General features: G+C 51.0%; 2 protein-coding genes across 2 annotated transcripts in view; both read left to right on the forward strand.

Moving 5' to 3' along the window:
- LOC144098049 (RNA transcription, translation and transport factor protein) overlaps nucleotides 1-17,758 on the forward strand; it is a gene marked incomplete at its 5' end in the record, with an annotated part of 363,795 nt that overhangs the window by 168,645 nt on the left and 177,392 nt on the right. The window lies entirely within an intron of this gene.
- LOC144097453 (neprilysin-1-like) lies at nucleotides 6,043-15,856 on the forward strand. Its single transcript, XM_077630176.1, has 3 exons — nucleotides 6,043-8,876; nucleotides 9,136-9,536; nucleotides 15,342-15,856. The coding sequence occupies exons 1-3, from the start codon at nucleotides 6,056-6,058 to the stop codon at nucleotides 15,630-15,632; spliced, it is 3,513 nt and encodes a 1,170-aa protein (XP_077486302.1). The 5' UTR covers nucleotides 6,043-6,055; the 3' UTR covers nucleotides 15,633-15,856.

Below are 17,758 nucleotides of genomic sequence, written 5' to 3' on the forward strand. Positions count from 1 at the left end.
TGTCCTATGCTATGAATAACAATAAAACCGCTTGCTTTGATCGCATCGCAATGCCCTCTTAAAGCACAAAAGGAAGCACAGGTGTGACTTGCACAGGTGCTTGCTTCAGAAAGGAGTCTTGCGATGTATAGCTAATGTTCCGAGCCGTTAACCGTCTCATGCCTTATTATGCTATGACATTTATACTGCTATAGAAATGTATGATTACCAAGCTGAAAATGAATTTTTCCTTTCGTCATGCCCGACATCGTGAAACATGGAACGCGCCCGCAGCACGCGTGAACTTTTTAAAGTAATCTTTGTCGCACACCCTCCCTGCTTTATTAAATCGGTTGGGAGAAGCATCCTTTGATCCTTTTGGTAAATCCAGTTCTGAAACTAAATTCTTTTTATCACATTTGCGTGCGTGATGTGCTTTAATCTCAATTTGTTGTTTCGGGACTTTAGTTCTTTTGTTCACTTACTTTACTGCATGTAATTTCAAACATTGCGTGTTCTCGATGACTGTCACACGTGTTTATGTGCTAGTGTTCTTGTAACCTGTGAAGCAATGATACGATAGCCGTACCTGTCAGAAAGCCAACTTGTAAGGAGCCTGGACCCACGTCGAGCCGTTGCCACGATTTCTATTCCAGTCTCTTCCTCTCAACAGGAAGCTAAAAATTGAAAGAGAGCGGCTCAGGCTATGCGGGGTGCTGAAGTAGACAGCTCCAGATAATTTCTACCGCGTGCGGTTTTTTAGTGTGCACTAACATCGCTCAGTAAGTGGGCCTCTGATAGCTCGCCTCCATCGAAATTCAATCGCCGCGGGCGGGATCGAATCAGTGTCTATCGGGTCAGCAGCTGATCATCATAACCACTGAGCAGACTTGCACACTTTAAGAAAATAAGTAACCGATAACGATTACAATTACTGCCTTCAAAATAAACATTTGTTCTAACAGAGCGAGCTGCGTTGATCGCTGCTTACGGAAGCAAACTGCGCGGCATTCATTATTTTATTTTAAACGCAAAAACTGTTCATGCTCCTTAAAACCAGTGGAGGAGTACGAATTTTTGCTGTGCAAAAGACGACGATGGGCGGGTAGTGGCGCGGGACGGAGCGCTTGCGCTAGGCGAGCAGACAACGCAGACAACGGACGATTTTGCTCGGGGATGGTACCCATCAGATTAGTGCTTACGCATTAAAATGGCACGCATGAGCGCCTGTGGGCCAAATATGAGAATGATCTTTGCCTCAGCGAGGGTGCCTTAAAAGCCACTCGCCGTCATTTGGGACATTTTTTTAATGTATTTTACGAAGAAGTATTTTGTGAGGCCTTCCTTTGAGCTTAGGGAAGTGTCAATGGCTACCTTCTGCCTTCCTTACCTCGCTGTTTGACCTGAACGTGTGCCTCATTGCACAGCTACTTTCTGCGCATGCTCAGTAGAGCGTGTGCGGCGGCTGCGGAGACGCCGAGTGCACAATGGCGGAGCGAATATTCACTGGTAGAGCTGCACAGTAAGCAGTGGAACGTTCCCAGGTCAATAATTTTTTTCCTGCCAAGCCATTGCGATTACAGAAACAATAGGCTAAAATGCAAAACGAACAACCATAGGCACGCGCACCACAAAACAATTACAAAGCTACAGATACGTTCTTGCTTGTTTCCACTTGGGACTGCTGTATTTCGATAATGCGCATATTCTCGACCCCAGACGCGTACAAGCGGTGCCTTGTCGCTCTGAGTGCTTCCTTACACAATGAGCGTCTAAGGATGATTTACAAGTTATCTCTATTCAACGCTTGCTTGATTTAAGGGAGCGTACAGGTCTCCTCATTTGGAAGTAAGAAAACCGTGTAAGCTAAGTAGTGTTCTAAAGCTCGGCCCTGTGAAATTTTCAGTACTCTACTTCTGTGCTTTCCACGTCACTGAAACTGCTGCAGTGTGTGTTCAAAGAAGTACGAAACTGTAGCAGAGACGGTTGAAGGCTGTGGTCAACCCTAAACATTCTAGACCAAAAGCACAGGAAGCACCCACGTAATGTCACGCATTTGACAATGAAACATTAGCGAAATTATGCACAAAGTAACAGTATCAAGACATTTTTTTCAAAACAGATTTCTAGATTGCGTATGAGGCGTTTGAGTCCCTATCTTTGCAGTAAGAAAATAAAAGAAGCATGTAAATTGCGATGAGCAGAACACACGCGATTCTAAGCGTCATTGTCGACGCGGAAAACTGCTCAGACCTCCGTGAGGGAGCGCCGTATTCTGGTCACTTGTAAGTGACATGAAGGTGAAGTATATTTCAAGCTGAGTATAACCTAAATGATTAAAATGCGCGCAGTATTACGGCGCAATGAAATTGTGACAAGTTAACCACTATACCCGCAGGCTCTGACGGCGTCCCTCCAGGCTGACAAACAATGCCATTCGTCACGGTCGAGGTCAAGCTCTTCGCCTTGCGACAGTGCGTCCAGTCATTACACGAGCTCGACGGCGGGTCGGAGCCCAGCGGGCAGCACGACGGCCTCCCATGTGCTCTCTGAGACGTTAGATGTTCGAGAAGATACGGAATTCCCGACGTCGGATCGTACGAAAGCGGCGCCACCTTCCACACCGAGCCCACTGCACACTTGCACACCGTCTGGTCGCTGCAAGTGCGCAGCGGAGCCGCTTGGCGAGGACAGCTTCGAGCCTACTAAAAGTACGAATGGCATAGCCGCTTCGAAGGTGAAGCCGACCAAGCTCGATGTAACAGTTAAGAGCAGGCAACCCTGCCTGAGGAGCGCCTTCGCCACCACAGTCCGCGCTGTGATCGGCGCCATATTTCGAGGCAGTGACGAGTACGACCCGAGTGCGGAAGCCGCGTCTCCGAGGTGCCGCGCTGAGGACCGAATGCCGCCGTTAGGGGCAGCCCCAAAATGCGAGCAGAATAATGTCGTTACGGCAAGCGCTCCGAGTGGAAAGTGTTCAGTCGAAAGATGCACAGCCCCCCGCGTACAGCAGACAGCACCAGCCCCTGTCCTTCCTGCGCCTAGCTCTTCCATGCGAGCAGATGCCATCGTGTCGTCGGTTAACCTCGAAGCTCCGAAAGGTACGGCAGTCGAACGCCTTGGAGTGGTTGAGCCGAGTGACGAGGCGCCTTTGCAAGATGCGACGCCGGCAGCGGTGAGCTTTAAGGTGATGCAGGCGGCAGAGCTCCAAGGTGTAGATGACCCTGCAGCCTCGCCGCTCGCTTCCCTTGTGCCTTCAGTTGCTGCGTCACAAGAGACCACTGAGGGCGGGCCAACTGACCCTCTGGAGGCGCCCGAACAGAGTGCTGGGACGTTTCCTCCACCAGCTACTACTACTACTGCAGCCCCTTCGCCGTCCGCGGTGACTGTCTTCGACCATGTTCCTGCTGCCACCTGCACGGTAGGGACTACTGATGTACTTAAAAGGGATCCTCTCAATTCCAAAGCACAACGCATGCAAGCTACACCGACCAGTAACTCTAGTAGCACTGCTCATCTTTCACATCTAAGCTGGACCGTCGTATCCCGACAGCTCCCCGGACCTTCGTTTCCCTCTGCAAGCAATGCTACTCCTGCTCATACCCAGGCGGTGATGAAGAGCAAGGTTGCAGATTCAACGGCTCCTCGTCTCTCGCTCACGATACCGTATCAACTGCGGAGGCATCCCTTTCCATCTGCAAGAGGAGCTATGACAACACCTGATGCGCCCCCCATTATTGTGTCTACTGCGCTGACAAGCGGCACTGCAGGCTCGCTGGCCCCTGATTTGCAGGCCACACCAATCGCTGGCGCTAACGTTGTGCAGCCACCAGTGACTGTGCCTTTTGTTGTTGTGTTTCGCCCAGCAGCCACAGTAGCGAGCGTGACTTCAGATGCCATGCTGACCGAGCCGCCTGTAGCACCCGGTTCAGTGACGGCAGCTGTTACGGAAACAGCGAGTTCCATAGCTTTAGTTCCGCTGCCGATTGGTGTTTCACCAGAGTCATCGACAGCACCAGCATCTTCAACAGCACCAGCGAAAGCGAAACCAAGCGTTACTTCAGTACCCCTTCAACCAAGTAGTGACACCAAATCTGCCCTACAAACATCGGCGAAACCTGCTCTGGCATCTCCTGCGGCGCCGTCGGCAGCTAGCACTACACAGCCGGCCTCACACACGATACACAGGTCGGCGTCAGCCCCACTGGTGGGCGCAGTGCCCGCTGCCGCGCCTGCGGCGCGTAGTTCTTCCGAAGCCACACTTCTCCGCCACAAGACAGAAGTTTCCTCTTCGTACGTGGCAGGAGCTGTAACAAAAGACGCAGAGCAGTATCATGCATTGCCTGATGTTCTCGAACTGATAATCGAGGAAGAATATGCAGCAGCTGTGAAAGCAGCGCTCGCTCTTCAGGTTTCACAACTTGGTGTGCAAAATCAGACTCGGCAGTCCCCGGTAGTGGGTCCGCTCTCAACATCGCCATCTCCTGGGATTACGTCGGAAGCTTCCCCGGCGACAGGGTCAGGACTTTCAGAAAAGGGCGCCGAAGAATCTCAGGCAGCGGCTGAAATCCTCAAACAGCTCATCGATGAAGAATATTCGGCAGCTGTGAAGGCAGCCCACGCACTTCAAGTTTCAAACCTTTGCCTGCAAAATCAAACCGAGCCGTCCCCAGTAGCTGGCCCTCAGTCTGCTGCGTCACCTTGCGGACCCGATTCAGAAGCTTCCCCGTCGCCAGGTCCAGGAAGTTCAGAAAAACCCGTGGAGGAATCAATCGCAGCGGCTGATATTCTCAAAGAGCTTCTCGAGGAAGAATATGCGGCCGCTGCGAAGGCAACGCGCTCTCTGCAAGCAACAAAACTAGCCGAATCAGAGCAGCCTCACAGCCTGCAGTCTCTAGAGGCGGATCCACACTCTGCTATGTCACTTTCAGGACCCATTCCTTCCGGCGGCACGCATGCCGGACCCATGCCCGAAGTTTCCTCGTTACCACGCTCAGGAGTTTCAGCAAAAGGCATGGCTGAATCTCTGGAATACAGCGATATTCTCAATCAGCGTATAGAGGAAGGGTGTAACCAGAAGACAGAAAACGCAGGCGTAATTCCAGGGGTTGTGCATGCTACGGCTGGAAATATAGTGGTTGAAGCGGCAAGGAAAATTTTAGCTGCCGCTTATGAAATGTTAGGCCTCGCCATTCATCCTCCACCTGCCGGTCTTATAGCATCACAAGAAAACCACGCAGGCGGCGCTGCCAACAATATTTTTGCGAACGGTCACGATTATCCGCATACTAAGGAAGTACCTCAATTTGAGCAATATACGAGTGATATAAAACAGGACATATTAACTGCCACCCATTGTATACCTACCACAGGAACTGCAATACAAGACGACAAACTGGTCGGAGTGCCAGAAGTAATTTTAGCTGCCTCCCCTAGTCTACCGACCGCTGCAAATGCAGCACAAGATAAACAACCGGTTGGACTGCCAGAAGAAATGTCTGCTGCCACGCATGAAATGCCAACCACTAAAGAGGCTGAGGCCGATAAAAAGACGGGCGATACAGTAGGCGGAACAATAGATGCTGCTCCCGCTCCTTCCGCCGGCGTAATAACGCAACACAGTCAGGCGACAGGAGCTAAGTCAATAGAAGTCACTGGGTCTCAAGCTCACAACGTAAATGTCGTGCCGCTGCAGCAAGCACAGACCCCAAGACCTACGTTTGGTGCGTTCCCTGGTGGAAACGCCATGCGTGCAGGTGCGCCTGGACAAATTCAGCAACCCAATATCAGAGGTGTGCAAGCGGCCGCTGTGTTACCTGGCGCCCGCTCGCGTTGGCCTGTGTTAGTCCCATCCGCTGCCGCGCCTACCCCAGCTGCCCCTTCTGCGGCGGTCTCTATGCTGAGGCCGATGCCTATGCATATGGCAGGACCGGTTGCCCCGATGCCGCCCCGGATGGCGCCATCGATGCCGCCGCCAAGACGTCCAGGGACTAGCTTGCTGATGGGTGCTCCACTAAGACCGTCGCCGGTGGCTTCACTTCCACGCATATTTGCGCTTCGACTGCCGCCTTCAGGCATGCCTGCTCGTGCGACAACCACTCAGTACGCTGAGATTGGGTGGTCGAGAGTGGCTGTGCCAGCGGCGCCGTTTTCTGTCGAGCCCAGCAGAGTGATTAGACGCCATGCTGTTGAAGAGGAGCCTCTTGAAGCGGCCGGAGAAGCCGCGGCACTAATGCTCCAAAAAACTAAACGTTATTTTGAAGTTGAAGAAGCGAAGGGTCAGGGAGTTAATGCTGTCCTCGAAGTCACAAAGGCAGTGATGCTCGCAAATTCGGGCTCACGGATTGATTCCAAAGCTGACGTGAGGGAATGCGCCCTGGGCATAGCTCCTGCTGAAGGGCCCGCTTCACTGTGCCCGTTTATAGAGACAATCGTGAAAAAGCTCAAGAAAAAAGTCACCGTCCTGGTTGAGCGACCAAACCCTGTGTACGCTCCTCGAGAGGTCGAAATAAAATCTTCCTTTGAGAACCAGTCAAACACTAGTACATTACATGTCCAGTCAGAAGCATCAAAAGGAGTTGTACTTCCTAATTCTCTTGATGAAGGCAGATTGTTAGTTCCAGTGAAAGCAGAAAGCTCAAAGATGGTTGCTTCCCCTGCACAGGGATTGAATTTCCAACATGACAATCTAGACGCGAAATCAATTCACGCTAACGATTCATCGATCCAATTGAAGTCGACCACACAGGAAAATAATGAACTGACGCTGAGCTCATCATCTCCGCATACAAAACGGGAACCTCGGCCTGCAATGGTGCAGTCATCGGTGGCCTGTGTCGCGCAATCGGAGGGTGGGCGTCCTTTCGGTGTTCTAGAAGCTTGCGCTGTTTCCGCGACGAGAAATCAGGCTCAGGCACTTCTTGCGGAGAGTATGGCTGTTAAAACCTCGCACTCTACCAGCGAACCGGATGCTCAATATTTAGCTGTGAAGCAGGCAGCTCATTTTGAAGCTGCTAAATTTAGCATGGCGATTTCACGGCTCGTGGCTGCTCCAGTGATTTCGACAAACAACGGAAGCATTTTAAGTGACGCTGCCAGCCATGCGCCCGATCAGCAGAGACCATTTCCAGCGGTGATTGAACGACGAGGCACCCACAATGCGCCCAGCCTACTGCAATGTGCTAATAGATGTGCAACCGATGAGACAAAAGAGAATTGCAAGATTGAGCAGCAATCCAAAAAGCGCGAAGTTCACGCCCTTCTCGATGTTTTCTCACCGGAAATTGAGACGCCTGAGGAGATAGCTAAGCCAGCAGCTCGAGTTACAGATGGCAAACACACAGGCGTGAATCCCCAAGGGCTCAGAGAGGTCCCCGTGGCAGTCATGCTCCATGACGATGAACCGCCGTGGGCATTGCTCGCGTGCTCCTTAGTTCTCGTCGGCGCTTTTCTCACGTCACTATTAGCCCTTATCTATGCGCTGACGACGGTGGTGCCAACATCTGAGACTATGCACCCTGCTCCGGCTGTTACGCCTGCGTCGGGCACCGTCTACTGCTCCTCGGAGTTCTGCGACCGCGAGGCCGACTACCTTGTTTCGCTGCTGGGTGCCAGAGGCAAAGGCGCCTGTGACAATTTTTATGAACACGTGTGCGGCGCCTGGCCCCGAGCGCATCTTTTGAAAGGCTTTACTGGAGCTGGGGCCGTAGTCTCCACTGATACGATCATTCAAGACACAATAGATAACGGGCTAACGTCTCTACTCCCGTCCAACAGAGCAGAGGACGTCGGCATGGCAGTTGCACTCTACCACGCGTGCACCGACCGCAATAAGGCAGATTCAGCGGCCAATCACGTCAAGGGACTCTTCAAAGCCTGGAAAATAGGTATGTGGCCTCGTGACGTGAGCGGCAGCGTTAATGAAATTTGGGAGTTCGCAGGCGAACTCGTACGAGACCTGGGCTTGGGCTCTATCCTGGATATGGCCGTCGCAATCGGAACAGGAGGCAATGACAATCCAGTCGTCGAACTGCGACAGCCTGAGCACGTTTTATCGTGCAACGACGTCTGGCGGCCACCTGTCACAACGTTGTTTCATAACGCGCTGAGCGACTTATCGTTAGAATTCACGCACTCTCCTAGGCAAGAAATTCTGGACGAAGTTATGAGCGCCTTCATCAGACTCGGCTCTTGTCCCGTGAATCAGGCTATAGCGGAATCTCAGGAGACAAAGTTCGGCGTACTTCCCGATACCGTAGCCAAACTATCGGAGCTCAATGACGATGTGCAGAGGTTTCTCATGATCGCCTTCGATGGTGGAACCATGCCCGGCCCCGGCACTGTGGTTGTGCTGAAGCCGGCGAGCTACGTCCGCGAGTACCTGGCGGCGGCGATGCGGGAACTCCCGCCCCGCGCTCTCATGAACTACATGGGCCTACTGGCGCTGGTGCACCTCTCGCCATTCCTGCCAGAGCGACACGTGCACCTGAGGCAGCTGTTTGTCAAGCTCCTGCGTGGGCGGACGCTGCCCGACGTTTCCAACTCGTCGACGCTCTGTATGATGGCCGTGGAACGCGCTCTACCGGCGTGCTTAAGCAAGCTTTCAGCGACGCTATTCACAGCCGCCGAGTACAACGTCCGTGTGCCCGAGAAGTTGTCGCAGCTGGAGGACGTCTTCGCGCGCAATGTCCACCACCTGGCCTGGCTGAGCGACGAGCTGGCGCTGGTCAACCGATACCGACTGAAGCGCCGGCGCTCGTCCCATTTTGGTCCCTCTGTTGGCCGAAACTCATCATGCGTGCCCTCGGGAGTTGCTCGGCGCACGGATATCCCCGTGCAGTTCTACCGGGACATGTGCCGCGCACAGCAGAGATCAAGACTGGAGGCCATCGCATCTGGTAAGTGCACATGGCCCATGTATGCGTTACGACGGTGGCTCGAGGAGTTCTGACGGGTCAGTATTAGAGATCGGGTGTCTGTCTTCGGGAGCACCACGGTGTGGTTCCGCTTGCTAGATAATGTGATGGAAAATAGAATTTTAGTAGTTCAAGTAGGCACGCTATGGGAGGGCAAGGACGGTACATTTGGTGCACTCGCATCATCACCCTGAAGTAAGGCGAAAAGTTTGACAGTGCCTACCTTGCGCCGTCTGCCCAGGCCGTTCCCTGGCCAAGTACCGCGTCGTCCCAGTGCGACCGTCTTCGGTGCGCGCCGTGTACGACCGGCTGCTGCGGCGCGTCCTGGTTCCGGCAGCACTTTTCAACACCTCCGTTCCGGGAAACAGCGCGGGCTTCTCGCTGCAGCTGGCACGCTACGCGGTGCGCTTCTACCGCGCCCTGCTGGACGCGCTCCTTCTGAATGACTGGGACAGCGGCCGCGACGAAGCCGTTCGGCGAAAGCTGCAAGCGCTGCTGCAGTGCTTCGAGTGGGACCTGCACGAGCTGCCTGCCACGCTGAAGGGAACAGTGGGGCCGGACCCTGAACGATCAAGGGCTGCTCTTCTGCTGCAGACAACTGCGTTGCAGCTCGCTTTCCGGGCTTTTCAGGATCTATGGCAGGTTAGTTCAGCAAAGCTTGGCTTTGTTCACACCATATGTAATCCGCTAACATCAGCCACAAAACACAGCTTTTCTTCTTTCCGCTGAACAACGTTTCGACAAGATGAATTCTTTGTTTGGGTCCAGAAGGCAAGTCGTGTTGTCGATTTTTTTATTGGCGGACAGATTTTCTTCCGGTCTTTTCTTGAGGTCTGTGCTGCAATGATTGCGACTTTGTGTGGCAATAATGTTATGTCACATAGCAAATGTTACGAGCTGTCGGATATGCAAAGCGTCGTGAAGGACAACTTTCAAGGTCGTGGAGAGATGAGGAGCTGGAAAACATCCTGTTTTGAGTATCGCACAACGACACGAAAAAGATGACACGCCAGTGTCCACACAAACACTGCTCTAAACCTATGTAAAACCCGTCCTCCTGTTCGACTCAAAACGTGTTCATTATATGCAAAGAGCGTGAAAAGAGCTACGGTAACCTCACCATCGAACCAGTGCCCTCCACGCAACGTCCTCCCGATGTCCTAGTGGACCACAAGTGCCGATAGGGAGAAGTTAAACAAAACTTTCATCTCCTGTGTGCTTTCGACACTATGTTTATACATATGCTTACGGGGAGATCTCCACAAACAACTGTGCAGCGCAGAGAGATACTGTACAACCAGAGGCTTTGAGAACGCTCATGCGCTCACCGTTGTCGTCTTCAAGAGTACCGATAGTATCTTCGTTGTCAGCGGGTAACGCTACCCTCACGGCGAAGTCACCGTCCTGGTGAGTGTGAGGCGGGCGAGGTCGAGTAAGAATGGTATGGCTTAAGGCGGGCAGCGTGCACTATATCGGAAGGAGTTGTAGCGGATCGGGGTCTTGGAATAGAGCAGTTCAATATCGTTATACGTTCATTTGGCGTAAAGCACGGTAAGCGTCTGTCACGCGGCAGAAGTTTTTCGCAGAAGCCTACACGACAAGACGGGATCCAGAGGAGTACGAGGGAGCCGGGAGGATAGTGCACATCACGGTTGGTGCTGTCGTAATGGTGTTTCTGTGACCCTTGAGAGGCAGCCGAGCAACCTAGCTGACGGCGTTGGCTCGGGCGATGGCATCACGAACATAAGTAGTGAGGGAGTTGGCGGCGGCGGTCAGTAACGTATCGAAGGGCAGTAATGGGCCTGGTCCAGAAAGAAGATAAGAGGGCGAGTACCCAGAGGTATCATGACGAGAAGAGTTATAAGCGAATTTCACAAATGGCAGGCTAACGTCCCAACCACGCTGATGGTCAGAAACGAACGAAGTATTTAGTCAACCACTAGGGAGAGCTAACAACGGCCATGGTGAGCAGTTGTCGGGGACGCCATATGGTTGATTAGGACGTCTTGCAGAACGAAGTCAGCCACGTCATTAGTGCAGCTTGTCGAAAGGGCGCGCGTGATCGCGTACCGCGTGGCGTAGTCGGTGGCGACGGCAATCCATTTGTTCCCAAAGGTGGTCACCGGGAAGCGCCCAAGCAAGTCAAGGCCAACACGAGAAAACGGCTCGGCCTAGATGGCTGTCGGCTGCAATGGTCCGGGGAGGCAGAACCGTGAGCTTCTTACGGCGTTGATAGTCTCGCAAGAGGCCACACAGCGTTGGTTGCAACGCTAGAGGCGAGGCCAGAAGAAACGCCGACGAATGCGGGCGTACATGCGAGCGACTCAAGATGACCAGCCCTCGGAGCGTCATAGAACTTTTCGAGGTTAGCAGAAAGAAGCGGGGGGGAGACGACAAGCAAGAGCTCAGTGCCATCAGGGCGCATATTGCGGCGGTAGTTTGTGCTCCAATTGATGAAGAACATGGTAAGGGAAGGGTAGCGCGTTCGGCGTTGAGACGGTCCGTGATGGAGCGTCAGTTGTGATCAAGGCCCTGTTCGTCAGCACTATGGAAGGCTTAGATAGAAAACAGGATTCAGTATGTGGAGGAAGTAGGATCGACAAAATGACAGAACAGGCAGTCTGCATCTTGTTGCAGCCGGCTGGATTTGTGCACGACAGAAAGTGCATGATCTCAAGCGCAACGCCCAACGCCTACGGCTCCCAGTAAGGTCCTTGAGGCAAGAGAGCTAGCATAGAGCATGGTGGCCAGTGACAACAGTGAACGGCCGGCTTAACAAGAAAGGGCGGATCATTCGCAATGACCGAAACGACGGCCAGGCAGTCGCTCCCTCATGGAATGATTCCTCTCCGGTGAAGGAAGCAGACGGCTGGCATGAACAATCACGCAGTGGCAGCAGCGTTGCCGCTGAGCAAGGTTGGCGCCAATCCCGTGGCCGCTTGTGTCTGTGCGAAGTTCCGTAGGGGCGGAAGGTTCGAAGTGCGACAAGACGGGTCGGTTGGCGAGGACAGCAATGAGGCTTTAGAAAGCATCAGCGTGCTCTGGCCCCGAACAGAAGGGATCGTCTTTCTTCAGCAGATTAGGGAAAGGGCAGGTGACTACTTCTGCGTTTTTCAATTCAATTCAATTCCATTTATTTTCCAGAAAATTCTGGCGGCTGCCTGGACGAAAAGCTGTAGGTATACAGCTTGACGAGGCCCAGGCAGCCGTTACAAGGCATAGAAGCAGACTTTGTTGAGAACATTTACATACACACACAAAAAAAACGAACACATAGTCAGGTTACAGTTTTCACAAAAAACAGGACAGCCAGAAAGCACAAAAGCATCAATAAATTACAATAGGGAAATACAGAAAACATATTTACATAAGATACAAGGGAGCAGCTGTACTTGGGCGCGAATTATACGTCAGGAATTATTTTTGAAGAAATAATTCACGCAATGCTTTCTTAGTAGGGTTATTTATGTCTTTATATCTATTTAAAATTACTGGAAGATTGTGCTGTAGTGCTTGGAACTTATAGTCAGTGCGAAAATGGGGAACTAACCAAGTGTCTGTGTTGCGAGTATTAACTGTGTGATCGTTCTGTTTCAGTAGCGCAGTGCCTTCTATCATAGACCTAAAGGATGACGACAGATGAAATGAAAGCAATATTCGGAATTCATACATACTTTGAATTTTTAACACACTGAATGTTTCAAAAGCTTGCCGTGTGTGGCTTAGGTAATCAAGATTGGCAATGTGACGTATAGCTTTCTTTTGCAGAAGGTAAATTTTTCTAGGTTGGTCTTAGTTGTTGTCAACCAGACTAATGAGCAATAGCTTATTTGCGAGACAAATAATGCATTATATATTTGTAACTTTATTTTACCAGGAAGGAACGCGCGGCAGCGAGCAATTGCACCTGTTACCAACGAGAGGTTTTTTATTATCTTCTCAACATGCGAATCCCATGTAAGGTGTGAAGAAAATGTTACACCTAGTATGGTGTGTTCGTGAACAATTTCAATTTCTTCACCACCACAAATGATCTTTTTTTCTAGACGAAAATTTTTGTTTCTTGCACAAAATAACATAACTTTCGTCTTTGCAGGATTAATTTTTAGTAGATTAATATCATACCATTCACGAAGCCGACTAAGAAGTTGATTACATTTGGTGACCCACTCACCCACTCTGCCCGCTTCCGGTCCCTTTACGTTGCACCTATCATTTTTCTTTCTATAGTTCGCTGCGTTGTCCTCCATTTAAGATAAACTGTTTTTTGTTAACCTTCACGGTTCTTCCCCATAATTCACTACCGATAAGATACAGCTGTTGCACACTTTTCTTTTGAAGGATATTGGTAAACTGCCATTCATGATTTGAGAGACCCTGTCATATGCTCTCCACCCCATTCTTATTCTTTTAGTTATTTCCCTCAGATGATCCGAATCGGCTGTCACCACCTGCCCTATGTAGACGCATTCTCTTACCACTTCTCAGACCTCGCTGCCAACTATGAACTGCTGTTCACTTGGGATACTGTAGAACATTGCTTTGGTTTTAAGGATGTTAATTGTTATACCCGCCGTCCTTCTGTCATTGATAGTGTTTTGCAGTTCATCTCCAGAGTGACTTAGCAAGGCATTGTCATCAGCTGATCGCATATTACTTAGATATTCTCCATTAACTTACCCCAACTGTTCCCAATCGAATCCTCAGAACGCCTCCTGTAAGCAGACAATGAACAACATTGGCGAGACCGTGTCTCCGTGACTGGCACCTTCCTTTTTTGAATATCTATTGCTGACTTCATGGAGGACTATGGTAGCTGTGCTGTTGTTATTTATATATTTCCCAGTATTTTCACATAAAACACGAGTACAACCTGATTCCGCAATGCCTGCATGACTGCTGTGGTGTCCACTTAGTTAAAGACTCTCTGGTAATCAATGAAGGCTGTATATGGGACTGCACATTTTGTGAGAAAGTGTGTTTTGTCATGTCGAAGCAATATTTGTGAAACGCCACGATAAATGTGTTGTGAAGCCGGACATACCCACACAATGCACTGTATCCGCAAGGTGTTTCCCCGAATCGCGCGAACTTCTACTGTAGTCCGACATGCTGCCTCGTGGGCTACGTTTGCTCGCAAGTATACTGTCGTTCAAATAGGTTTACAATGAAGGCAGTCCTCAAACAGCACGACTAACGAACCATGCAGAGCCGCAGACGACTAACACCGTGATTACACACAGAGGTGGCGCTGGCGGACGCTGAAGCCGGCCTGTGTATCGTATGCGGCGCGCCGTCTGCTGCAATGCGTAGTTCTCTTTCGCGCGCTTGCTACGCCGTTTGAGAACTGCTTTTTCCGGTACTGCTGTCCAGGGTATCCAGTTTGTACGACAGTATAAGTGAGCAAATGTAGTGCACGCGGAAACAAGTTGGACCACACGAAAAGCTTCCGGCGATTCCGGCAAACACCCAGCAGATAGAGCGCCTTTTGGGGGTAAGTCTGGCTTTTCAACAGACATTTTTCGTGGCATTTTACAAAGATTGCTGCTAAATGACGTAGCATGCATTGCTCAAAACACTCGCCAACAGCAAAGAAACGTCGCCGTGGTGGATCAGTGGTTATGGCGCTCGGCTGCTGACCCGAAAGATGCGGGTTTGATCCCGGCCGCTGGGGTCGCATTTCGATAGAGGCGAAATGCTAGAGGCTGGTGTACTGTGCGATGTCGGTGCACGTTAAACTGAAATTTCCACAGCTCTGCACTGCGGCATTCCTCATAGCCTCAGTCGCTTTGGGACGTTAAACCCCATAAAAAGGGAAAAAAACTGTTAAGGAATAGCCGCCTTCATGAGTGCTCTGTGAAACGAGAAAAATAGTAATGACAGTTTTGGTTACGTGCGTTACTTAGGGCCGCGCTTCCGTTGAATACCCGCAGCCGGGATTCATTCCCATCCGTATAGGTGCACATGTTTCATAAATACCTCGTCGTCGAAATAACGTTTCATGCTTCCGCAATCTATTCTACGATGAACTTACTTGTTCACGAATTGACGACATAATAGGTGAACTGCCAAATCAGAAAATTGTTTTGAAAACTTTTGCTTCCATACATTTGAGTGGGCGCCAAGCCTACTTATTACACCCAATTCCCCTCTCACCCCCTCCCCCCATCGTTCCTGCTGGCGACAGCAGCGTCTCCGCATCTTGCTTACGCGACAGATTACTGTTGCTTACAAGATAGTCTCAGGTGCTCAGTCTCTCAAGTTATGTCTCTCAAGAACGTCGCTGGCATAATCTCCAGTTGTGCATTGTAACGCTATTACCAGCTGCGTCCATACGTTAGCCGGACAATGGAGGAGTCTGTGCGATTAAGTCCTTGTCAAGGTCAGCCACTATTAAAGCTATAGCATGTGGTTCGAGCGTGGCAACCGTCCTTACTGCGCTTCCAGGTTCGCCGAGCTTGGAACATGGACTTCAGGTACCGGCGGCTGCCCTCGCTGTCTGCCGAAGCACTGTTCTTCGTCTACTACGCCCTGGACCACTGCGAGACCAGCGACACGGTCTACAAGGGGGACCAGCGGCTGCCAGCCGAACACCGTGTGAATTTGCCACTGCGTCACGTGGTCGAGTTCGGGCCGCTCTTCAACTGCTCGGCAGACTCCGCCATGGGCCGCCCGGAACGGTCGTGCGCCGTCGTCAAACCCGACACGTGGCTTGCGCGGTCGCCTGCAGACGCCTAGCGGCCGTCATTGGCTGTCTGGTTGCCTTAATTCGTTTGGGGAAGCACGTTTGGCCATTTTATTGAGTTTAGTCGGACCTCCTGCCAGAATGCTCTGTTCTACTCTGCCCCCGCTCAATCCATTCGCGGCGTGCATGAAACTACCCGCACGTATGAAGGTCACCACATGGTTTGGGTGTTCAGAATGGATCGCTTGTATGGTGAGTTTTGTGCGTGTCTGTCTTGTTCATAACTGTCAGTGACTATATGGCGGGATGCAAATGGCTCACATCATGCCTTGACTCATCGAATAAAGTATATGGCAAACCCTTCTGTGGGGAACATGTGTGACGGATTAGAAGAGGCGAAAAAACTTGATCATGAGTAGTTGTGGTCATCAGTAGGTAAGTCTTACGTTCAGGACTCCAGTTTCCCATGCCACTTGGCATACCCATTCGATGAACCGTCGCTGGTCTTCTCAAGACTTGCTGGAGAGCGAGGAGAGCACTGCTATGTTTGGTAGTGTATGACAGGGACCATCTCAATAGCGGGACGGGCCAATGTGAGATGGTATACAGTGTGGGTATGTCTCCGCACCAGGGATATGTATCTATGCGGTAGGGTAGAGTTTGCAACAAAGATTAGGGGAAATCGTGGGCCTTTGTATGTAGGAAACTTATGTGGTAGTCCCTATCTTACGAGTTTGCTCCTAAGCTGGTCGAATAGTGCTCCGTCGTTGAGTGTCACCGTCACTGCCTCATCAGCCGACGTGGATGCTCGGTGTGTGTATACTCGAGAGATTTGGTCGGCCTTGAGATTTCCGGCGATGTCCGTGTGAGGTAAAGTAGACGCCATGGCAGGTGCCGCTGCTACTGCATGGTGGCGTAATGGGCTGACATTGGTAGCCAACAGCAAGCGAATATACGAACACGCGCATCTGTGCAGCTTTTGCACTGTGGCCTACGCAGTTGCGAGGTTCACTGGAGTATGTTCTTTGGCAGTGTGCTTCCCTATAATTGCTGAGCTCTGGGCGTGCATCCTGTGGGCGGATTGAGCCCTACCCCAAGACATCACCCGGCTCCTTTTGATCTGTGCATCGTGTGCGCACGATCTTTATTGCACGTAAGAAACCATTAGAAGCAATTTCAAAACCCTCTACGGTTTCAAACGGCCTCAACATATGTGGCAGCCACGTATGCAATTCTTACGAGGAAACCCAGTGGTGAATATCAACTTCGCATTGCCAGACATCGGGTGCAGCAATTCTCTCAGTAAGCACTCAAAACACAACCGAAGCAGGGATGAAGAAGGGAGTAAGAATAGAAACAAGCGGCCATGCTGGAGAGCTCTGCTGAGGTCACGTAGGAACCATCTACTTCAAGCAAGATGCAGTGCCCTCCGTATTTATCATAATATTGATCATCGATGCAAAGTCACTTATTCACTTCTGGAGCAAGAGAGAACACTTAACGGCAGCTTTATGTATTCATCTAATATATAGATGGCCAGCCGAACCAGGACTCCGTGTAGGTACTCAGATGGGGGAGGGGGCTTGGATTGTGGTAAGAGGTGGGAGCGACAGGCCACTGCAGGAGGTGACTACGGGAATTGGATGGTCGGCCAGTGTAAGGGACCATGATTTTGACAGTGTTGATATGGGCTCCTGGCTAGCATTAGAAGTTGCAACTTCTACTGGTGCCGGGAACCAGGCCTGCGTGTCGAAAAAAGCCCGCCAGCTGCATTCAGAGGCTCCTGAAGAGTTTTCGGTTACCTCCCCGTTTGAACCCGGCGCACACCATACAGTGACATCTGCATATAAGTTGAAAGTAGTAGTAGATGTAGTGTTTATTAGAAAATGAAAAGAAATATGCTTAGGACACTGCAGGAGGTGACTACGGAAATTGGATGGTCGGCCAGAGTAAGATACCATGATTTTGACAATGTTGATAAGGGTTCCTGGCTAGCATTAGAACTTACGACTTTTACTGGTGCCGGGAACAGGCCTGCGTGTCGAAGAAGCCTGCCAGCTGCATTCAGAGGCTCCTGAAGAGTTTCGGTTACCTCACCGTTTGAACCCGGCGCACACCATACAGTGACATCTTCTGCATATAAGTTGAAAGTAGTAGTAGACGTAGTGTTTAGTACAAA

The sequence above is a fragment of the Amblyomma americanum genome, chromosome 7 (assembly GCF_052857255.1).
Source record: "Amblyomma americanum isolate KBUSLIRL-KWMA chromosome 7, ASM5285725v1, whole genome shotgun sequence".
In the NCBI taxonomy this organism is placed as follows: domain Eukaryota; kingdom Metazoa; phylum Arthropoda; class Arachnida; order Ixodida; family Ixodidae; genus Amblyomma; species Amblyomma americanum.

Coding starts and splice junctions, on each gene's coding strand:
- LOC144097453 (XM_077630176.1), top strand. CDS start 6,056: ATGCCTGCTCGTGCGACAACCACTCAGTACGCTGAGATTGGGTGGTCG. Junction 8,877..9,135: donor ACTGGAGGCCATCGCATCTG/GTAAGTGCACAT, acceptor CCGTCTGCCCAG/GCCGTTCCCTGGCCAAGTAC. Junction 9,537..15,341: donor CTTTTCAGGATCTATGGCAG/GTTAGTTCAGCA, acceptor CTGCGCTTCCAG/GTTCGCCGAGCTTGGAACAT.